Source organism: Xenopus laevis, chromosome 2L, assembly GCF_017654675.1.
Source record: "Xenopus laevis strain J_2021 chromosome 2L, Xenopus_laevis_v10.1, whole genome shotgun sequence".
In the NCBI taxonomy this organism is placed as follows: Eukaryota; Metazoa; Chordata; class Amphibia; order Anura; family Pipidae; genus Xenopus; species Xenopus laevis.
In genome coordinates this window covers 83720849-83744191 of record NC_054373.1, presented here as the reverse complement: position 1 = coordinate 83744191, position 23343 = coordinate 83720849, and the positions used below count along the sequence as shown (strand labels likewise).

General features: G+C 37.5%; 2 protein-coding genes across 4 annotated transcripts; one reads left to right on the top strand and one right to left on the bottom strand.

Annotated features, from left to right (window-relative positions):
• The first annotated feature begins 89 nt into the window (after positions 1-89).
• On the top strand, positions 90-10206 carry blzf1.L (basic leucine zipper nuclear factor 1 L homeolog). The gene is given in 7 exon segments (NM_001094879.1): positions 90-104; positions 1713-1767; positions 2274-2698; positions 4063-4262; positions 6381-6509; positions 8672-8891; positions 9640-10206. Coding segments are annotated over 6 exon segments (1182 nt in total). The 5' UTR covers positions 90-104; positions 1713-1739; the 3' UTR covers positions 9820-10206.
• A 578-nt stretch (positions 10207-10784) lies between these two features.
• On the bottom strand, positions 10785-23059 carry ccdc181.L (coiled-coil domain containing 181 L homeolog). Of its 3 annotated transcripts, none has more exons than XM_018246675.2 (6): positions 22942-23059; positions 18783-18911; positions 17000-17821; positions 15944-16090; positions 13138-13289; positions 10785-12271 (listed from the first exon to the last, which is right to left on the bottom strand). In XM_018246675.2, the coding sequence occupies exons 2-6, from the start codon at positions 18885-18887 to the stop codon at positions 12109-12111; spliced, it is 1389 nt and encodes a 462-aa protein (XP_018102164.1). In that variant the 5' UTR covers positions 18888-18911; positions 22942-23059; the 3' UTR covers positions 10785-12108. The 3 variants fall into 3 exon arrangements, with proteins under 3 accessions (XP_018102164.1, XP_018102162.1, XP_041438053.1); XM_018246673.2 differs by lacking the exon at positions 22942-23059 and adding an exon at positions 22764-22887; XM_041582119.1 differs by lacking the exon at positions 22942-23059 and adding an exon at positions 21973-21995.
• Between the last annotated feature and the right edge of the window lie 284 nt (positions 23060-23343).

Genomic DNA, 23343 nt, shown 5'->3' with positions numbered 1-23343 from the left:
GACGCACGGAGTTCGCGTCTTCCAGTTCCCTTTCGACAGTCTCAAGCGTTTCCTCTTGTTTTACTTCCGGTTTTAAATAGTTGCCTATGGTGGGTGCAGAGGAGGTGAGTATCACGGAGAGCAATTATTTTTGAACGCTACACGATTCTCAGCCCACAGTTTTGTGGCTTTAGATTTTAAACTAGAAGTATACCATGTTGTCGTTGCAGTGTACTGTTATAATACGGGAATCTGAACAAAGGCAATTTCCATGAAAACAAGTGGCTTAGTGGGATTTGGCACTTTATAGCTCTGTGCTTTACTGCCGTGAGTGAGAGAAGCCTAACATTTGGCACCCCCAGTGCTTTAAGCTTTCCTTCTTCTTTAAAGGAGACATTTTGTGTAAAAACAAGAATGTACCAGTGCGTTACACTCATTTAGTTATAGAAGAATTGTGCTTAAAAAGTAGTGTTTCAGGCTGATTTATTAAATATTTCTGCAAAACCCCTAATAATCCCTCCCTTCTCTTCCATTTATTGCTGCCTGAATTCCCAGGCTGTGCAGGGGGCCGTGGCTCTCAGCTCACTGCACTGTAGGACAGGAACCAATCAGCAGCTAGCAAGACCTGATAGGGAACTGAAGCCGGTCTGTGCTTGTGTGACTGCAGGGCTGTGATTGGCTGTCCCCTTCCTACTGTTCTTCTGGCAGGGACCGTTAGGACACTCCCACCCCTTATTTGAAACAGGGGCAGGGACCAGAGAACATCTATAGGGAGCTCCAATAAAGGGGCTATTTTTAAAGATAATATTAGTTTGTAGCACCATGTAAAAGCAACACCGTATATTCATAATTGCCTACAAAATTATGTTTTTTTCGTTTATCCTATGTCTCCTTAAAGGGATTCTGTCATGATTTTTGTGGTTTGGTTTTTATTTCTAAATTACACTGTTTACACTACAGATAATTTACTCTACCATAACATTTAATTCCTGACCCAACAAGTGTATTTTTTTTCAGTTGTAATATTGGTGTGTAGGCAGCCATCTCAGATAATTTTGCCTGGTCATGTGCTTTCAGAAAGAGCCAGCACTTGTGGAACTGCTTTCTGGCAGGCTGTTGTTTCTCCTACTCAATGTAACTGAAGGTGTCACAGTGGGACCTGGATTTTACTGTTGAGTGCTGTTCTTAGATCTACCAGGCAGCTGTTATCTTGTGTTAGGGAGCTGCTATCTGGTTACCTTCCCATTGTTCTGTTGTTAGGCTGCTGCGGGAGGGGGGGTGATATCACTCAAGACTGACATGAAACATGTTTTCCCATGACCGTATCCCGGCTTCTGCCACATTGTTTCAGGAGATGGAATAAGCAGTGCTGAGTACACAAGCAGACAATTACATTTATAAATCACTAAAGAACCATTGCGTGGTTTGATTTAATGTATATTAATTATATATTGTTTAATTTAAACATTTTTTTTCCATTTTGCAAAAACTGTTTTTGAATGGCATTCCCCTATATTTAGGGTAGATAGATGTCCACTTAATGTGATTCCTGTATGGTGCCAGCAACAAAATACCCTTGGGGATTTATTTTCTCATTAAATGTATGTAGGATGGTTGCCAGCATATGCTTTTTACATTTTTGTGCATAGGTGACACCAATATATTGTAAGTAGTTCTCAGGCTCTGCATATGATTTCCTAAATCTATTTCTTTATGTCCATCTACCGCCACAGCTACTATCAAAATACCACAGCTCAGTAATGGCAGCCACCATGGAGACCTTGAAAAGTAAGTATATCTATACTTTTATGCAGACTATTGCTTCCTCTATACATTTAGATGGATATATTATATGAAACACTTGTTCATTTGTAATTGTAATACAGATAAAATAACACATATTGTTAATAGCATATCAATTTGCAGGGATTATTTGTGTTAAAGGGCCACAAAGACTGGTTGCATACAATAAAATCATGTTATTCTTTCATATCATCAAGTATTTCTATTAACTATCACTTTAGAACCATTGTCATACAATATAACAGAATGTGTTACATCCTCTGGGAGTCTGCACAGCTATAAGTCTTATTTGAGATTTTATTGTCTACAAAAATCTATGACTCTGTCTAGAAAGAAAAGAGTTAACATGTTTCAGGTCTTTTCTTGGCTATCTTGAACCAGTGTTGTCCTGCATTTTCCTCCAAATATAAGCATTTAGAAAATGCTCTACTCTCTCTCTACTATAAATGAACGGCTCTTCAATAACAGGCCCCTATTATTTTTCATTTCAGCTTTGGCGACCTCTACTCCTTTACGAGGAACAGGTGATGGGATGGAAACAGAAGCACCTTTGAAATCTGAGGTTAATTCACCTCACACTAAGGCAACTCAGAGCCCAAGAAAGAAAAGCACGGTTTCACCATCACTAAGCCCAGGGGTGCTTCAGCTGGGAAAAATGCAAAGCGACAAAGCTGTTGAAATCGAAGCTATTCGGATTCTAATACCAAAAGCAGCTATTACACATACAGCAACGACCAAGAATTCTAAACACCTAGAATCAAATGGACACAGCTCAACAGAACTAGCAGAGAGCGTCACTGATCCATGGAAACAACTGTCTGAACTTAAAAGCACCCTAGAAAAGTTAAAGAATTCAGAGAGGAGATTATTGCAAGACAAAGAAGGTCTTGCCAACCAGCTAAAAGTGCAGACTGAGGTATACTTCACACTTTTTCTTTTACAGTTGTTATTTTATGGAAACATCTTGCGACATTTTAAAGTTCAGTACTTTAAGCTAAGTTTGATTTTTTTGAAAATGAGGCTTCAAGGCTAAAAATATCTGAGTAACATTAGGCTAACACCCAAGAGTGCTCATGCACTTCTGCTTGGAGGAATTGCTTTGAGGTATGTAGTGTCATAGGGTGCAAGTGAGTCTGCCTTTCTATAAAGCACGAGGGAAGCACAGACCCTGTTGTGGCCTATGCTGTCTGAATGACATGCAAGTTATGGGGCTATGAGGTTTCCAACATGCCTCTTCCCCCTCCGTCTTAACTATAATGCTGCCACAGGTCTCTCTTTTTTTTTTATCATTGAATGTATAATTCCTTGGGCCAAACTGTCTCCATAGTATAAAAGGAAGTGTAGTTTGCATAGCTGTATGTACGTGTTTGTTGTTACCTGAAGGGTTGCTGGCAAGTGGAGGATCACAATGCAGAGTCTTCACAGTTCAAAATATTAGGGACGGTTCAAAGGGCTAAAGGGAAAGAGTCAAATGAATATGTCCCAGGAATGATTGTTTATTCTGTAGACACCCCTGTGCAAGTAGAATGAGCTTCAACAACAGCTCTAGCCGCCACTGATTTGCCTTCTATGATTGGCCAAGAAACAAACAAACAAGCATTCTTGGCCATTCATATATTTTAACTGCTGGCAAAGGGTTAGTAGTTTAAGGAGAATGAAAGCTTACCCCATATTCTTTGCAGGAATAAAAGCTCACAACATATTGTACTGAATTGCTAAGTTAATTCTGTGTTACAGGCAGAATTAACTTAATTAAACCCATTTGCAGAGTTAAAATCTACACTTCTAAATGTCTCAGTTCTATTTATCATAAGGCTGACATCAGGGTAACCTGTTGCGCATGCAGGAAAATTCTTCCAACCGTGACTCCTTAGAGCGACGTCAATCAAGGAAGCAAAGCAGCGCTCATAAGTGGAATGCACCTGTGCGTAGTTTTAGAATGGAAAAAGCCGTAGGTCTGCTGCCTCGGGCAGTGTTAGGATGGAATGCAAAGAATTTGGTGACGTCGCCCTAGTGCTGCCGGCAGGTTTTGAATGGAGCAGCATATAGAGGGAAGGAAAACACTGATAGGAGAAGCAGTAAATTCTACGAAAACTTTATGAAGATGCAGTTAAAAAACATTAAATAAACTTAATTTCAACCTTTCCTTTTCCTTTAACAACTTAAACTGATATTCTCTTAGTGTAATCATTAGTACTGTTATTCTTTTGTTAACTGGTATATTATGTAGACATTTTACTAAATATGCTTTTTCTGTTTTTATTCGTTTATGATTTTTAGGTAAATCGGGAATTGAAAAAATTGCTTGTGGCCTCTGTAGGAGATGATCTGCAGTATCACTTTGAGCGTATGGCTCGCGAGAAGAACCAGCTTATCTTAGAAAATGAGGTTTTGAGCCAGAATACTGCTCAACTCTCAGAGCAGCTTGAACGCATGTCTATACAGTGTGACGTGTGGCGCAGCAAGTTCCTTGCAAGTCGGTACGTCAGCATTTTTTTTTCTTTGGGTGGGAAAGGTATTTCTGCAGCATTAAGTTATGTGCCAAGCACCATAATAGAATAGGAAACCACTTCTAGCATTTAAGGGACTCTTGACCTCTGTCTTGAGTGAGTCTAGTTGGAATCTATTGATCTCCGTGAGGGCATGGAGGCCACAGGTGTGGTTTGCAGGGGGACCATAGTTATGCCCCTGACTCTGCAGTTTGTACCGAGAGGGCTACAGGATCAATACACATTGTTTGCCATTGATCTTTATTAAACCCATTTGGTGTGTATTAGCTTGAAAACAGAGTGTATTTCGGGGCATCATTTAGCAGTATAAATAGTCGATATTCTTTGAAATATAAACATTTAAAGATTGTATTGTTCTTTATCTTCATCCAGTTTGAACTCTGTCAGTAATCGAGTTTCTCAGGATGCCTGTCTCTGCTTAAATTCTTCTACAAAACATACACACATTCAGATAGGATTTTATCTTGGACCAGAAGGTGCATAAAAAGACAAGGAAAGGATAACTTAGTGGGGATTTCAAAATGATGTCACTTGACTGCAACATTGTGTTAATAAATATGAATCCTTCCAGGTCTTGGCAAATAATACTAATTGCATATCAAATTAATCCATCAAACAATATGCTATATAGAGCAGAGATTAAAGATTTCTTTAAAGGGGTTGTTCATCTTTGAGATAACTTTTAGTATAACGTAGAGGGTGACATTCTAAGACAATTTGCAGTTGGTTTTCATTTTTTATTATTTGTGGTTTTTGAGTTATTTAGCTTTCAATTCAGCAGCTCTTAAATGCTCTTCAATTTGCATCTTAAGCAATCTGGTAACTAGGGTCCAAATTACCCTAGCAACCATGAATTGATTTGAATAAGAGACTGGAATAGGAGAGGGCCTGAATAGAAGGATCAGTAATAAAAAGTAACAATACATTTGTAGCCTTACAGAACATTTGTTTTTTTTAGAAGGGAGTCGGCGACGCCCATTTGAAAGCTGCAAAAAGTCAGAAGAAAAAGGCAAATAACTATACAACTATAAAAAAATAAATATTGAAAACCAATTGAAAAGTTGCTTAGAATTGGCCATTCTATAACATAATAAAAGTTTCCTTAAAGGTGAACCACCCCTTTAATGGCCACCCTGTGAATCAGTGCAGTGCAATTATCCTGATTTAGCATGAATGTGCCCAACTATAGCTTGTTGTTAGGGGGGAACATTTACAAATACAGCTAACTGTATGGCGCTTTCTTATATGTTTCACTTATTTGGGAATACACTGTGGGGCACATTTACTTAGCTTGAGTTAAGGAATAGAAGAAAAAATACTTTGAATTTCGAATGTTTTTTTATGGCTACTTTGTCCATCGAATTGGCTACTTCGACCTTCGACTTTGAATCGAACGATTCGAACTAAAAATCGTTCGACTATTCGACAATTCGATAGTCAAAGTACTGTCTCTTTAAAAAAAACTTCGACAAACTACTTCGCCACCTAAAACCTACCGAACATCAATGTTAGCCTGTGGGGAAGGTCCCCATAGGCTTCCTAACAAATTTGTGATCTAAGGAAAATCGTTCGATCGATGGATTAAAATCCTTCGAATCGTTCGATTCGAAGGATTTAATCGTTTGATCGAACGATTTTTCCTTCGATCGTAGGAAATGCGGTAAATCCTTCGACTTCGATATTCGAAGGATTTTACTTAGACGATCGAATATCGAGGGTTAATTAACCCTCGATATTCGACCATTAGTAAATGTGCCCCTGTGTGTTATGACATCTGTAAAAAGAAACAAATATGAAATCCTGATTCTGGACATTAGTGTCCTATTTCTAAGACAATATTATTGTGAGCTGAAGGCTAAAATGCCACCTATACTGCCAGTGTCACACAATTTTATGGGACTAGAATTTAATATGGCAGAACTAATGACAACCAAACTGAAAATACATTAGGACAGCTAAAGGGCTTTGCATTGATGTATTAGAAATGCACTTGTTTCTTGTGATGCTAAAACTGCCTTTTATTTTCTGTCAATGTGTATAGTATTCAAATTCGGCATGTTAAAACTAGATGGGTCTGTGTCTTTACAGAGTAATGGCGGATGAACTAACCAACATAAGGACAAATCTGCAGCGACAAAACAGAGATGCCCAAAGTGCCCTCCAGGATTTGCTGAGTGAAAGGGAACAGTTCCGCCATGAAATGTCTGAAACACAAAAGTAAGTCTTTTCAGATAAGAGTACTAATTATATATAATACACAAGAGCCATGAATATGCTGTAAATTATAACCTTACAAACGGTGCTTTGTGATGTCATCCATTATAATTGGTGCTTAGTGATGTCATTTCTGTCTCATGACTCACTTAAACTTGTGTATTTTTATAAATAAAGTACCCCCTGCTGTAAAATGAGAATATTAGAAGTCTCCTCAGCTTTCCATGAACTTTATAAAAGCACCCTGCCTTCAGCTTTTACAATAGTTGGTACCTTATTCTCTATATAATTTATTTGGTAAAATATATATTTTCTATAATTGCGTATAATATTATAATTCCACAGTCACGAACATCCTTAAATCATATCCTTACAAACAGTGCGTTTTGAGGTAATCCATTATAATTAGTGATGTCATTTCTCACATGACACACTGAAGCTTGTGTATTATAATACACTATGCAACCCCCTGTAGTACTATAAGAGGATATGAGAAGTCACCTCAGAGCTTCATGACCTGTATAAAAGCACTGAGTCTTCGGGATGCACAGTACTTGGGTGTCTTAGTAAAAACAAACCTATAACTTTTCAGCTAATGTTTTGTTCCCATATGTGGAACAAGCAGTTGTGAAATTAGTTTATAAAAAAGTCAGTGCGCTGTTGTATTTCATGTATGTGCATAGTTAGCAGGCTTAGGAACTTGCTCTTTATGCATGTGTCCCAACATGGTTGCTCACAAAAGGAGTTCCCTCTCACAAGGGGGCATAGCACTCATGAGCAGGGTTTCTTGAAGAAGTACAAACTAAACAAACCAGTATGTGCAGTGTTTAGATTTGTTGAGTGAGCTTACCGCTATACATGGTGGGCCCGGGTGCACATGTCCCAGACTTTCAGCAAGGGGAGCAAATACCAGGAAACTTCAAAAGAGTCTGGCACAGGCCTGGACCCATGAAGTAGTGAAACCGGAGTCAGATGGTAAAAGGTTAAAAAAGCATACATTTTATTCTGCATAATTAAGAACCAGGGCCTGACGCGTTTCGTGTCTACCAGGGACACGTAGTCATAGGCTGAACATTGAACATTACATACAGGATATTTAAAAGAAAGATAGCCAATGGGAACCAAGTAGGCAGTGCTACCAGATGTATCACTCAGGAGAGAACATTCAAATCATAGTCCAAAACAATACACCGGTTAACTTAATTAGGAAATACAGAGTATAAAGTACAAAGTAACTATGTCAAAAATAGGGAAAAAGAGAAAAGGAAAAAAGGACTGACTATTATACATAGCAGGAGACGTCAAAATTGAAGTTTAGACCTAGAGGCTGCCTCGTACCTAAATAAAAAATCAATTTGGTCTCTATTTTCAATAACTCAGAATAGATGTTTCCACCCCTTATATTAGGAACTACTCTATCTATACCTGTAACACTCAAGTACGAGGAAGTCCTATTGTTACACTCCTCAAAATGTCTGGCAACTGGTGTTCGAGATTCCTTGTTGTTAATATTAAGAATGTGTCCTCTAATTCTCTCTTTTAATTGTCGACTCGTTTGACCCACGTATTGTTTTTTACATTTTTCGCAGGTAAGAAGATAGATCACATTTTTAGTATTACAATTAATATACAGGGGAATGTAATAAAAGTCGCAAAGAGCAAAACAATTCGCACCAATAAGACTAAAAATCCACATCTTGCAATGTAATATTGTTCCTTAAACTGTTATTGCATTGCGAATTTTAATTGCGCATTGCGAATTTTAATTGCGCACTCATAAGAAGTGCTTGAAGGTGTCGTAATCTTTTGGAGCAAACATAACGACTTTTTCAGTAAGAAGTTTTATTACATTGACTGCGCATTGGCGCAAACTATAAAATTCGCAAATGGTCTTTCACTGTCGGAAGTGGTCGCTAAACAGTTTCCGGGCTCGCAAAAGCTATATTAAATTCGCACAAAGCAAAATTTGTTCGCGCAAAGGCATAACTTTTCGCATTGCGAATAGTTTTTCCGTTAGCGATTTTTATTACATTCCCCCGATAATGTTTGATGATATCGTTTTTTGTAGTAGTGGTGGAAGTAAAGGTCTTCGTTACAGAAATGTATTTGCAAGTAATGCATTTTGTCGAACCACAAAGGGAGCTACAAACTTTTATTTCTTTCAGAACCTTGGAAGCGCTGTTGGTCTCTCTGCAGTGGGGAAGACAAAAAACATACGCACCGATTCCTCAACCTCACACAACTACAGAACTTATTGCAGCAAACCTCAAACTGGCAAAATCTATACAGTCCCACCTTATTGGAAATACTGGATCCGACCACCAAAAACCAGCCGCAAAGCCGATAGAGTATTGCAGCACTCCTGCAGAAAATATGGCTGAAACGGTAAATTCAGTGTTGGATATTTTTTTTTTCTATTTAAAGAGCATATAAACCTTTATTTAAAACAGTAAATAAGTGTAACGTTCTGTTGTAAGAACATTTGTTGATTACTTTTTCTTTCTTGTATGCTAGATTGGCTAACCAGGGCATCATTTCCTATAGAGGATTCTGTCCCCCGGGTTTCCTTCATTCTGTTGAAGGGTCAGACCAGCATTTCTCCAGCACTCCTGTTTCCCTGTACATCCCCCTGGCAAAATAATCATGCTGCATTCCAGCACTGCCCTCGGTTACATTTCAAAAAGCACTTACACTGTAATGAGTGTATTTAGGCAGTGTGTTATCCACTACCTCAACAAACACCTTGCAGTCTGAGATTACTGCTAGAAGCTCTTCCTTCACTTAAGTGTCAGTTTCAATGATTAAACTAGAGTGTGGAAGGAAATTGTAGTGTACAAGAGCTAATCAATAGTCTCTTTGTGGAACAATGTTGGATGGATACAGTTACAGGACCTATTATCCAGAATGCTCGGGACCTGGGGTTTTCCAGATAAGGGATCTGTCTGTAATTTTGATCACCATACCTGAAGTCTACTAAAACATCGGTTGGGAGAGCGAGCACTTAAGGAGAGAGCCACCTCCCCAAAAAATCTAGTTTTTTTTAAAATGAAACAAGCTAAAATGCCGCTCCTCACCTCACCACAAATCATCCAAAAGCCTATTAATGCTTTTTTTTTCTTTTTTTCCTCCTTAGGTGTTGAAAGCTTTGGACCCAGTTTCCTGCACTGATAATTCATCAGACATCTCATTATCAGATTCTTCACCCTTTCTATTAGCAAAGAAAAATATTGGCAGGTTTCACCCGTACACCAGATACGAAAATATAACATTCAACTGCTGTAATCAATGCAGAGGAGAACTGATCGCTGTATAACAACATTTGTACTTACTCTCCCTATTTGCAAATGCAGTATTCCGAATGCTGTGGGCTTATACATGCCATTCTTAAGATGCATAGCAGAGCAATATTTTTTAATCCAAAGACTTGACCTCAATGAATAATTAAAAGAAAATGTATTTTAGAGCGGAGATCTATCCTATAATGTTTTATAATAAATTATTTGATAATGATCCTGGTATAACATAAACCATAAAAGGTTTACAAACAGTGCAATAGTCAACTTTGGGCAGGTTTATTTATTCTCTGAGAGTGTTTTTCTATACTGGAGCATGTTACAGTGTTAATTACTAAGCTTGGTTAAGCTTAACTTTGGATTCTGTTACGATGACATGTTCAAAAAATAAAACACATACAAACATACATGTGCTGCACTGTTTATTGTTCAGTAGGTGTAAATCTAACTTTAAGGGCAATACCAAATGGATTCCTGGTAGGTGATTAAGAAGTGCATCCAATTAATTTAAATGTGGTTGTCTGCAATCACTACTTGGGAAAAAAAGAAAAAAAAAAGACTTGCTTCTATATATAATAAAAGGCACTAAGTTTGCCCGGGTGCAGTAATCCTGTTTTTAGACAGGTGACCAGTGAATGATTGGTTACTATATGTGGCAAATGAATGCCTTTTTATTACATAACCCTATATATCTCAATATGTAAAACTGAACAGCTAGTTTACTGACAAATGGACCTTTATGCCTGACAGTAAGGCAGTTATTTGGTTAATTATTGTAAGAGATGCTTCAGCCTTTCAGTCACAAACTTGTTGCTTTGGTGGTTCAGGGCTTCAATACAAAACTGGCAGGGGCCCCTCATGAGTACAAAAATCTGTAGCCTGAAGGGGTCAGTTCCATTCTTACATGTGGGGGAGGGATGGTAGATGTTTGGATTAAGAAACTGATCATAACTACTCATAAACTTTTTTTGGTAAAGCAGTTTTATTTATTTTGAAGAAAACTTTATTGAATTTTTCAGTAAACAACCAGATTTAAAAACAAATGCAGTTGAGAGAGGAGCATGTATGAGTAGTGCAGTTTTAGGCTAATATGATTTCAACCTGGCCCCTCTTTTACAGCTCCTATCTGTCTCAGAAATTTTGTAGACCGATCTGCAAAAGGGCAGCAAAGAAATATTGTTCCTGAAAATGTTAACTTTTAATGTACCATTTCAGCAGATGTATGATGCACTGGCACAAGAGGACGTGTGAGGAGTCACAGCTCCTTATAACTTCCTGACAGACCCAGGAACAGTTTTAGGGCATCCATTGAAAGGAGTAACAAGGCCTCTTTAGTACCTGCCAGGTCAGTGGTATAGTATCCATCTATTCAGCCTGTAGAAAAGTTGATCGTATACACTGAAGGGTTGGCCAGTGAATGGTCTAGTGCAGTGATCCCCAGCCAGTGGCCCCTGGGCAACATGCTGCTCACAAACTCCTTGGATGTTAATCTCAGTGGTGCTTATTTTTTAATTCCTGGCTGAAGTTTTAGTTGCATGAAAACCTTGTAATGCCAAACAGAACCTCCTGTAGGCTACCAGACAGCATAGGGGCTACCAAATAGCCCTTATTTGGTACCCCCATGAACATTTAGGATGCTTGTGTTGCTCCCTAACTCTCTCTTTTTATGTTTGAATGTGGCTTAGGGATAAAAAAGGTTGGGGACCCCCACTCTAGAGACTACACTAGACAGCGAACTACTCTGCATTAAACGTCTCAAAGGACTGTCCTGCCATTTTATCTAAATCTAATTTCTGTTCGAATCCCATTGCTTGAGCCATCAGCCAAACCAGTGGATCAATGTTATTTGGCTATCCATTTATATCCAGTCAGATGGATTTAAAATTGTGTCCCTTCTCCCTATAATTTCTCCCCATACTTTTTATTCATGTCCTTATTTTCACATATAAAAATATGACTCATGACTATTTTTTGAACCTGATGATTTTGGATGCCCCAAAACAGGCTTATAAAAATAGAATTTTTTGCACCCAATAATTTTGTATGCCCTATACAGGCTTCTAATTTGATTTATAGTTAAACACAGATTTTATAGCCAGATGGATAATCAAAACAAATGGGTGGAAAACAAGAATTAAATCTGGCCCAGAGTCTTAGATTTGAAACCCCAAAATATATATATATATATACTGTATATATGGCAAGTATCCGTAACACATAATACCACGCAACATGAATAACAAAGGGAAATGATTTCCATCTTGTAAACAGCACATTGAGCACTTTTATCAAGAATGCTGAGAGAAGATTTATGTGTAATTATCCACATAACGAAATGATCTAGAGTCGGATATGCTGTACAGCAATGTCTGTATTTGCTTTTTTCTTCTGGCGTCCAGTAAAAGTCTTCTTGATCTTTCCAGTGCTGCTTGCTGTTCTGTTCGTTTTTGTATTCTCTTCTCTTTTAACCACCTAAATGAACATATTTGTGAATGTATCAGAATATCTCAATGAGTTATAATTCCAGTTTAAGTACAATGTAGTAGCTAGTTTAAGTCAGCTGTTGTCCCTAGAGAGGTGCTGGTTTCAACAAAGTATTATGTTTGGTAAACTGTAGTAGAGCTGGCAAGGTGTGGTGGTTTTATAAAAAATATAAACATATTCACCCTAGTTATAATCTTAGAAGGAGTTAAACAGCTTTGGTTATCTCATGCTAAGAAAGCCTGGAAAAATGTAACCTTGAGCAGCCGCTCTTCATAGAAAAACATGCAGCTATTATTATAACTGTAAATTGAGATTGGTGCTCTCTTCCATTGACTTAAACAGGACCTCGATAGGTCTGAGATGGCAGATTTTTAGATTTGGGCTTTTTGCAGCATCACAGTATAATAAATCTCGAAAAATAATGTTATTTTTTCCTCTAGAAAGTTTTGTAGTGAAAAAAACGAATTTTTCGAGATTTTAACATTCTGATAAATAAATCCCCCCCCCTAAAAGTTGGGGAAAATGGAATTGATTGATTTTGTGCTTGCCTGTAAGAAATCCTGCATATGTTTCCATTCTTTTGAAAAGCAACATTTAGAAGTGTTCTCAGATACAATCGGAAACCTTGATCATTTATTAAAAACATTACCCAGTGTACTTCCAGACTTTTAATATATAACAGCATCTCAGTCTAGAATTAAGATGTTTCTCAAGGTTACCTCTCCCCCCCCCAAAAAAACCTCCCTCTCTCTCTCTCTATAGATATATACAGTATATATAATTTACACACACATACATACATATTGAGATTTGTCTTGGCCCAGTTCACTGTCACCCAGTAATACTTTTCTTACCTTTTGAACGCTTTTTCACCCTCTCCTCTTTCCTGTAGGTAGGCAATAGCTTCTTGTTTTTTCAGGTCATCTATCTTTTGTTCTCTCAGCCTTTCTTTATGCTTTCTCTTGAGCCAGAGGTTAAAGGCCTTCTGTGGATCTCTTTCTTCTTCCTACAGTAAAATATTTTAAACAATATTACCGTGCTCTTTAAGGCTACAAATGTATTGTTACTTTTCTATTACTCCTCTTTCTATTCAGGTCCTCTCCTATTCATATTTCAGTCTCTTATTCAAATCAATGCATGGTTGCTAGGGCAATTTGGATCCTAGCAACCAAATTTCTGAAACTAAAAACTGAACAACTAGCTGCTGAATAAAATGCTAAATAACTCAAAAGCCACAAATAATAAAAAATGAAAACCAAATGGAATTTATTTTTAGAAAATCACTCTTTACATAATAAAGTACATTAAAAGGTGAATAACCCCTTTAACAAATGGATACTTAATCTTATACTGACAGTTAAGAGACATTATCCAGCCTTGTGCTGTAATGATGTGCAGGTCAGGGTTTTCCTGACCAGCACCCGACCCTAACCCGCCCTGCTCCAGCCCCCGCCCGCAGCCGCGCTTCCGGGGTCCTTTTATAGACCCGTGCCGACCCGCCGATGACGTAACAATGGGGCGAGCAGACGCAAGACTATAAAACTGGAACCCAGAAGTCGGAAGCCGGCATTTGAAGGTGCAGGAGCAGTGCGAGGTCGACCAAACCCGCGGATATCGGCCCGCACATCACTATTGTGCTGATCCTACTTTTGCCTATTGTTTAAAGGAAAACTTTACCCCCAAAATTAATATTTAAACAACAGTTTATATCAAATTAAGTGACATATTAAAGAATGGTATATATATTTAAGTAAATATTGCCCTTACATCTCTTGCCTTGAACCACCATTTTGTGATAGTCTGTGTGCTGCCTCAGAGATCACCTGACCTGGAATACTACAGCTCCAACAGTATCAGGAAGAAGTGTGGAAGCAAAAGACAAACGGCCCTTTTTTCTTAAAATGGCAGTTTTCTATTTCAGATTACCCAATGGCACATACTACTAAAAAGTGTATTATTTGAAAAATGGTTTATTTACATTAAGCAGGGTTTTACATAAGAGCTGTTTTATTTAATATATTTTTAGAGACCTGCATTGTTCGGGGGGTATAGTTTTCCTTTAACAACAAAACAATCTTTGGATATTGTTATGACTTGCGTTAAACAGGGCAGGCAGAGAGATTGAAGATACTCTATGGGGCAAATTTACTAAAGGGTGACTTTTTGCCAGCGAACTATCTGCCACACTTTGTACCATTTCGTCAGATGAAATGTTCACTAAAATAATTCACTAAAATGCGAAGTTGCATCTCAGCAGCCAAATGCTGTCGAAGTTTCGCTATAGTTAATTAGTCAGAGTGAGCATTTTATAGCAAACTTTTGCTAGCATTCAATTCTGCCTAGCAAAACTTCGTTAGTACTCTTATGTTTAGGTCAATTTGCATAGGGTGGGTACATGTAGGTTGTATAGACATCTTAATTAGAGATGTTGTTGCGAATGCTTGAAGTGACCACTTATTAAATGTCCAAGGAAGCAAAATAAAGGCAAAAGAGATCCTCTAATGTCTTAGACATGAGCCCACCCTAAAACAAATGTGGGATGTCCCTCAAATGGTTGGAAAAAAATTGTTAACACAAAAATCTTTAATAGTTACAACTTTTGAAGGCAATCCTGCTTTAAAATATGAAAAAACACCAGCGTTTGTTAGAACTTTTATGGCTTTCCGACATCCAGGATATGATGTCACTGACATAAGATTGAGAAGAAAATTTCATTTTATCAGTTCGCCTGGTCTAAGGTGGCGAAGGAAACTCTGGTGAAAGAAGTAATGTTCTGTAAAATTTGCACTTTAGTGAATTTGCGGAGTAACATTCGTTCACCTGAGCAAAAATTTGCCTGGCGATTGGGCATGAAACTGCGCTAGCGATGGTCTATTTCCCTAGAGAATTGTCCTGTGCACCTGTTATAAATTGGCGATGTCCCTGCGGGTTGGATTTTGGCAAATTTTCGCTAGCAACGGCCACTTCACCTTTAAAAATATATTATATTTCACTTAGGTTATATTCACCGTTTGCCATTTGTGTGCTCCACAGAAAAACAACAGACCAGAAATTTCTCCATAGAAAAATAATTTAACTGATGTTAAGGTTAAAGCACAAATCGGTGTAAGGTATTATAGATAGAATAACAAATTATCAGTAATATTACACTTTTCATACTCTGTTCCAGTGATCTCCAACCAGTGGCTCGTGAGCAACATGTTTCTCTTCAACCCCTTGGATGTTGCTCCCAGTGGCCTCAAAGCAGGTGCTTATTTTTGAATTCCAGGCTTGGAAGGAAGTTTTTGCATAAAAACCAGGTGCACTGCCAAACAGATCCTCCTTTCATTTGCTAGTCCACATATGGGCTTCCATCAGTCAAATACAGCCCATATTTGGCACCCCCTGGAACTTTTTGCATGCTTGTGTTGCTCTCCAACTTGTTTTTACATTTTAATGTGGCTCATGGGTTAAAGAGGTTGGGGGCCCCTGCTCTATTCTATGAGTGCAAACAGCGAATAAAAGAAAAGAAGCAAGGGATTATCTTGACAATTTACAGTCAAAAAATCACATGGGACTGGCTTGTGGCCAGATACTGCAAATGCGGTACCAGTTTGACAGCCCTAGCATACAGTATGCCAAAGATATTTTTTTAGGTGAACTTCCCCCGGTTTTACTTACTGTGACAGACATGACTTCCAACAGCTTGGCCTGCTGAATTCTCCTTTCCTCTGCAAATTGGTCTTTTTTTTTGTGTATCCAGACTTTGAAGGCAATTTCATTTTCTTTCCTTTTTTGTTCTTCTTCTTCCTTCTTATGCTCTTCTTCCTTTTTGCAGAGAGCCATAATTATTGCCATGATCAAAGTTTTAAAGTCTATGAATTTTAGGTGGTATTATTTTAGTGGTATAAACTACAGGGTTGTTATCTAGTATCTGAAATACTTGGTACTTGACCTTTTCCATATAACCACCAAAACCTTTCTGCCAATCAGACTTGCAAATTAACTAAGAAAAAATTTATACCGCTCTTCATTGAGCTCTTATTTGTCTTTCTGTAGATAAATGAATGCCCAGGTCCATAGAAATTATTTTGTAGCATTATGCATCTCTACTAGAGCTGGGCATCTCAAACCTACACCTCCAATCCCTTCTCACTCATTACAACACCTGACTCCAAAAAGCATCTGGATAAGTCATTAGGCTAGAGGTTCACATATCTCTTTCCAACCTAGACTGTGAATATTTAAACAATGTGTTCAGTACTGGTACATTGTTGTTGTAATATTAGTTTAAGTTGTGTTTATCTATTATTAATGCACAAATCCAAGTACAGATATGGGATCAGTTTTCCAGAAAGATCTGAATTACAGAAAGTCTGTCTCCCATAGACTCCATTTTATCCACATTTTTTTCACTGTAATAATAAAGCAATTCCTTGTGCGTGATCCCAACTAAGATATGATTTATATTTATTGGAGCCAAAATCATCCTATTGGGTTATGTTTACAGGATTTCTAGTAGACCTAAGGTATGAAGATCCAAATTATGGAAAGATCCATTATCCGGAAAACCCCAGGTCCCGAGCATTCTGGATAACGGTAGGAGACACAAATGAATTCCAAATTCTACACTATACATAACTCCTACAGTTTTACAGTTAGATCAGGAGATGAGGTGGTTACACAAAGAGAAATACCCTCCATGTCCAAACCTATATTAAAATTATGCAAACGTACCTCTTTTTTCTGCTTCATCTGCCTTTCATGGGTCCTTTTTTGAAGCTCTTTTTGCTCAGGTGAAAGGCAAAATGTTGTGTTCCTACTTGGTAGTCCTGCAGATTGCACTCTACGGGGAGAATTCATTCTGTGGCTGAACTTCATTAAATGAGCAGCAGAACTTGGGCGAGCCTTTGGTGTAGAAGGTGGCTGAGGTAGGTAAACATCATTATAACCATCAATTCCCTTCTGTCCAACAGTTCCTTCCTTACCAAGTGTACTTGGCTGCTGGGCATTAAGTAGGGATTTTTGCATATCTTTCTCACTAGATGAATTATTTATTGGTGGAAGAAAACTCTGACTTTCAATATCGCTTAAAGTGACAAGCTCAAACTTTCCATCTTTCTCTATGAGAATTTTTCCATCCTTCTGTTCTCTGGCGTGACCATTGTCATCACGGTGCTCATTTGTCAATGCAGTATTGGAAAGATGTAGCTGTGACAAACCATCAACAATATTTTCATCACCACTTTCATTTCTTCCATTCTCATGATATTCCACTGGGGGAACTTCCAGATCTACCAAATTATCTTTAAATTTAAGTTTCCTCTCTCGGTTTTCATCAATAATTTCTGTCTCTAGTAGTTTGTTGGCCTCTTCAATCTTCTCTGCAATGTATCGTCTTGCTTCTTCATCTTCAGTGTCATTCGCTTCATATTCAGCTTCTCCTTCATCTTTAGCAGTCAATTCATATCTTGGATTAGCAGTATCCACCTCTGGTATAGGAGCAATGTTTTCCTTTTCTGAATGCTCATCCCCATTTTCTTCTTGCTTTATTTCTTTCTAAAAGTCAATAAATTTGACAAAATTAGAATTCTAAAAATGAACAGCATAAAGTTTAAATATAAAAATAACCCTGTAAACCATTTTGAACTGATATTTTTCTGATATAAAGATCATATCCATTGACATCACTGCTTTCTGCAGATGAGAGGTCATACTAAACGGTTTTGCTGTTAAGGATTTAGGTTTTGGCTCCCTTTTGCAGCATATGCTTGGATTAGACCATTAAAACAGTTTGAGACCCAATGGGCTTTAATAATAGCATTAGGATTAGAATAATAACATTTTCTTTCTTTATTTGTTTCTAATTTAATACTTTTTTAGAGATACACAAAAGTTTGTGATGTGCCAAAAATTACAGATAATGTTTACCTTGCTAAAGGTCCATGACTGCATTATGCCTTCATGATCCTAGGATTCATTTATAAGCTGGTATTTGTTAACATATATATGGGCCTATTTACTACCACTTGAATTAATCACATTTTTTTTTAAAACTCCCACGAATTAAACTCATTTATCAATAATTTTTCTCGAACAAATGCTCTAAAATGAAGATTTTATCAAATTGTCAATGTGAAATCTGGACTTTCCAGAAATACCCAGACTTTATCAGATTTTTCAACAAAAAATTAGAGTTTTCCCCCTAAAAACCTCAACCACAAAAAAAATCGAGATTTAATAAATGGGCCCCATAGTGTGTGATTAGTGATGCAGACATAATAAGGAATAGCTTTAACATCTAGGACTCATATCTGTACCCAAATAGTCTGTTTGAATATACCGGTCTGATTTTAATTAAATTGTGCAACACCACAATAAAAATATATATTTAAGGACATTAAATATATAATGTCTCAGTAATAAATCAAAAGGCAGAATTTTTATAAAATGAAAAAAAAACTTTCTAGGTTATGCCATTGCAGAGTTACCATGATTGTATCCTGAATGGAACTCATACCTGTACATCTGCATTGGACTGTGCATCCTCATTTATTAACCAGTCAAGATCTTTCTCAAAATCATCTTCATAGTCGTAATCAGTATCCTCTCTTTTTTCACTCATTTTTAAGATGAACTTTTCTGTTTTCTATAAACAAATATGCATAATTAGCATAACACATTCCAAACCATATTTTAAGGATAATGGACTATAATGATCTTCTAAAAGTAGTAAGAGTACATACCCAAAAATACATGAGTTTGGTGTTCAATAGGTATGTATAGCAACAGTGTCACAGATAGTGGGTTTGTACTCTATAGCATAAAGTAACTCTTGACATGTCTGAACTAATGATACTACTGGCATAACATTATCCCAAGGTTAGGAAATTTTTAACATAAGAAGTTAGCTATAATTTACCTAAATGTTTCTCTTCATTGAATTCTCCATGATGTCAGGCTTAGCAGAGTATTGGGTGCATTATATTGCATTGCCTGTAGCTCTGGCCTAACTCTGACACTGCACTGTTCAAATGCCATGTATCCAGTCTATCAGAAGAATATTTACAGAAAGAGTTAGTCCCATGGGGGAAGAACTACCACCAGTCATGGGGCTCCATAATACTTGCCAGGGTGGCTAAGGGGGGTCTGGGTTATTGGCACTCTGGCTGATGTGGCCCATAGGGTGGTGGCCAACTAAGTAGAACCCTCCTTAAAGGGATTCTGTCAGGATTTTTAGGGTGTAGTTTTTTTCTAAATGACACTGTTTACACTGCAAATAATTCACTCTACCATATAAAATTCTGTTCCTGAACCAAGTGTATTTTTTTCACTGTAATATTCGTGTGTAGGCAGCCATCGTGTGCAGAAACAGCCAGCACTTCATGATGGAACTGCATTCAGGTAAGCTATTGTTTCTTCAACTCAATATAACTGAATTAGTCGCAGTGGGACTTGGATTTTTACTACAGAGTGCTATTCTCATATATACTATGGAGCTATTATCTTGTTACATTCCCACTGTTATGCTGAGGGGGGGCATCACTCCAACTTCCAATGCAGCAGTAGAGTGAATGAAGTTTATCAGCAGAAGTCACATTACTGAGGGCACCTGAGAAACTGACATGTCTATCCCCATATCAGATTTCAAAATTAAATATATATAAAAATCTCTTTGCTCTTTTGAAAATGGATTTCAGTGTAGAAGCATTATTAACTGATGCATTTTGAAAAAAACATGTTTTCTCATGACAGAATCTCTTTAAAAAGGACACCCTATCACCCAACTTTATTAAAGGAGAAGGAATGGTCCATGGTCAATGGGGGGTGCCAGATATTAGGACACTCCCCAAGGATTGTAATAATTCACCTTACCAGTGCTCTGGTTAGCAGAAAACTGCAGGGTATATGTGAGAAAGCAATCCTCTTCCTGCTTCTTCATAATTTGCATGGGTGTGCATGAGCAGTAGAGTAAAAAGCCAAACTTAAAAAACAAAAGCTGACCTTTTCACTGTACTGCTCATGCGTTGGCCATGGGGTTTGGAAGGAAGAAGATGAAAGGTAGAGGATGGCTTGCAAGTATCCCAAGCTGGTGCAATATTTTGCTAACAGGAGCACCAGCCTGGAGTATCAGGTAAGTAAAGACAATCCTTGGGGGTTGCCCTAACATTTGCCCCCCTCCCATGGATTGGACCTTTCCTTTTCAATTAAGTCTGCTCAATGCCAAATTAAAGGAACAGTAACACCAAAAAAAGGAGTGTTTTAAAGTAATAAAAATATCATGTGGTGTTGCCCCGCACTGGTAAAACTGATGTGTTTGCTTCAGAAACACTACTATAGTTCATATCAACAAGCTGCTGAATAGCAATGGCGGAAGTTGAAAAAAAGGCTATATGGCACAAGTTAAATAGTGGGTAACACATAACATTATGCTCTACTGAGCTTATCTGCTATCTGCTGTTTAACTTGAGCCTTTTCGCCTTTGAATTGCTGCCCTCATGCTATGCAGCTTATTTATATAAACAATAGTTGTTTTTCTGAAGCAAACACAGCAGTTTTACCAGTTTAGGTCAACACTGCATTATATTTGTATTACTTTTAAAACAATTTAATTTTTTGATGTTACTGTCCCTTTAAACTACTGCGCAATAACATTCATATAATATTAGCCCTGTTGCAGCCTCCTTGCTGGTGCTGTAAGTTCCTCTTCATAATGGATTGAAACACAGTATGCAGCCCAGCAAGGTGGGCATTGTAACTTTCCTCATTAGCATTCTCTTAAATGAGAACAAAGAGCAATTTTGAGCATTTTATTGCAAGTGGGTGATGGATAAAAGCTCAAAATTCATTTGAAAGGCAACTGGCTGAACCACCTGGTTCTCTCTGCAAGTGATCTCTGCACTTCATGTGATTAGTATCTAAATTAATGGAGTGGCTGATTATGGACATGTTGTCTCCTGTATTAAAATCCTCTGTATGCCATTACCCAGCCTAAGTGATAAAAGAGAGTTTTGTGAAAATCATTTGTGTTATTTTGCATAGTTTTTGCATAATTAATTAGGCAATATTTAACTGAGGGAATAGCATGTGCTGTGGTTTCTTGTTTAGAAAATGCCATAAAATATTAACTCAAAACCCCCGTTTTACAGTTTTCAGAGGACCAGAAATAAATGTGGTAAAATCAGGGAAAAAGGTAAAATCTGTGAAATGTATTAGGCATATATATTGGTGGGACCACATAAAAACAGTGAAAAATGAGTAAAAACTTAAAATCAGGGAATATAAAATTGAAGCTTTTGAAGATTATATGTAATAAACTTGACCCAGCACCCACCACGAACCAGAAGGGATTGAGTGCAGGTACTTTCTGAACATTTATATATATATATATATATATTTATTTATTTATTATATATATTATATTTATATATATATATATATATATATATATATAGACAAATACAAGATTCCTCTGCACTCAACCCATTATCAATATATTTAAGACAGAGACATTTTGTGCATACTGCTACTAAAAAATGCCTTACCCTTTAAACAAAACAGGGATTGTTTGTCCATATATTGCAATATATTTAAGCTGGCCAACTACGTCAAAGTCATCCCATATCTGGCCAGTTCTACGCTTAATTTTCATCTGATTCATTAAGAATTCTATTGCTTAATTATACATTTACAAAGGGACTAAGTTTTACCTGCAACTTACTTGCTGCTTTCAAAGTAAAACTCCCAAACTTGGCTGCCCTTTTATTAGACACCAGTGGGATCACCTGACTATAGCTGGGAAGGGTGGGAGCTACAAATATATATATTTATATAGAGATAGAGATAGATATCTATCTATATATATATAAAAGTCCATTAGAGGCCAGCACTTCTCGTGTAGCAGGTATACTGTGCCTGGGTGCTATCAGCATCAAAAGTAGATATCCATAAAAAAGGCGAGGACTCACAGGGATTATGACAAAATAAAGAAAAAATGTATTAGAACAAAAAGGAGTTGCTACTTTTTTCATTTTCGTTCTTTTCGTTAATTTTTTTCTTTATTTTGTCATAATTATTATTATTATTATTATTATTATTAATAATAATGAGATAAGCATTGAGGACATCTGTGAGCTCCGACAGTGAAGAGTGGGATATATAAAATCATTGCAGAAGAATATTATTCCATACGAATACATACTGATATATACATGGCACATAACAGACAATAGAAGAGGCTTGGTCTGGCCACACTATTACAATAAGCAAATAAAAGAAAACCACCGTTTCAGGTAACAAAAATAAGACTGAAAATATCAGTATATTAAAATTCTCTACAATCCAATCCAAGCCCTTATTGCAGTGGAAATAACACGTTGATTCAGTCGATAGTGTGAAGGACAGATCATTGTTAATGTTTTCTCATGGAACTCTGACATGAACAGTATATGGAGCACCACAATGGATGATTAGAGAGACCAATTTAGAACAGTATACATACCACATAACCTGTCCTACAGTACGAGCCCCTCAAGCCCTGTCACCTCCAGTATTCAGCTTACTGTAATCACAGTTCCCATAGCAACAGCCCAAGCTGCTTTCGCTTGCCCCGCCCCTTTTATATTGCCCATGCTTTATGCGCCTCACGATCCCTGTTAGACACCTTGTTCTCTTCTTACCGCTAAGACCCAAGAGAAGGATCTCACACATCAACCCTTGCGCTCATTTATCTTCCACCAGCCGCCTTAGCCTCCAGTTTCCTACCGTAAATACCCGGTATCCAGGTCACTGGAAAGCTCCGTGGTTACTATGGAGACGGTGACGCTAATCTCTCGCGATATCTGGGATCTGGGCTATCTTAGGTTCTATGTGAATGATTGAATACATTGACAGCAGTAGCTTAATGCACTTTGCTCATGGTTCCATTGTAGCAGCTTGTAGTTGTTGGTGTGTAGCTTTTATGTGTATGACTGATGGGCTTCTTTTTATACTTGAGTCCTAGGATAGATGTTGGACATCCAATGGGGAAAAATAAGATATTTCATTATTTTATATTGACTCTGCTTAGAATTTGATGACCA

Bases quoted from the DNA above. Each gene is read 5' to 3' on its own strand.
- ccdc181.L (XM_018246675.2), bottom strand. From the start codon at position 18,887: ATGAGTGAAAAAAGAGAGGATACTGATTACGACTATGAAGATGATTTT. The intron at 16,091-16,999 runs GTACGTTTGCAT...CTCTGCAAAAAG, and splicing joins AGATGAAGCAGAAAAAAGAG to GAAGAAGAGCATAAGAAGGA. The intron at 13,290-15,943 runs GTAAGTAAAACC...ATTTTACTGTAG, and splicing joins TGGAAGTCATGTCTGTCACA to GAAGAAGAAAGAGATCCACA.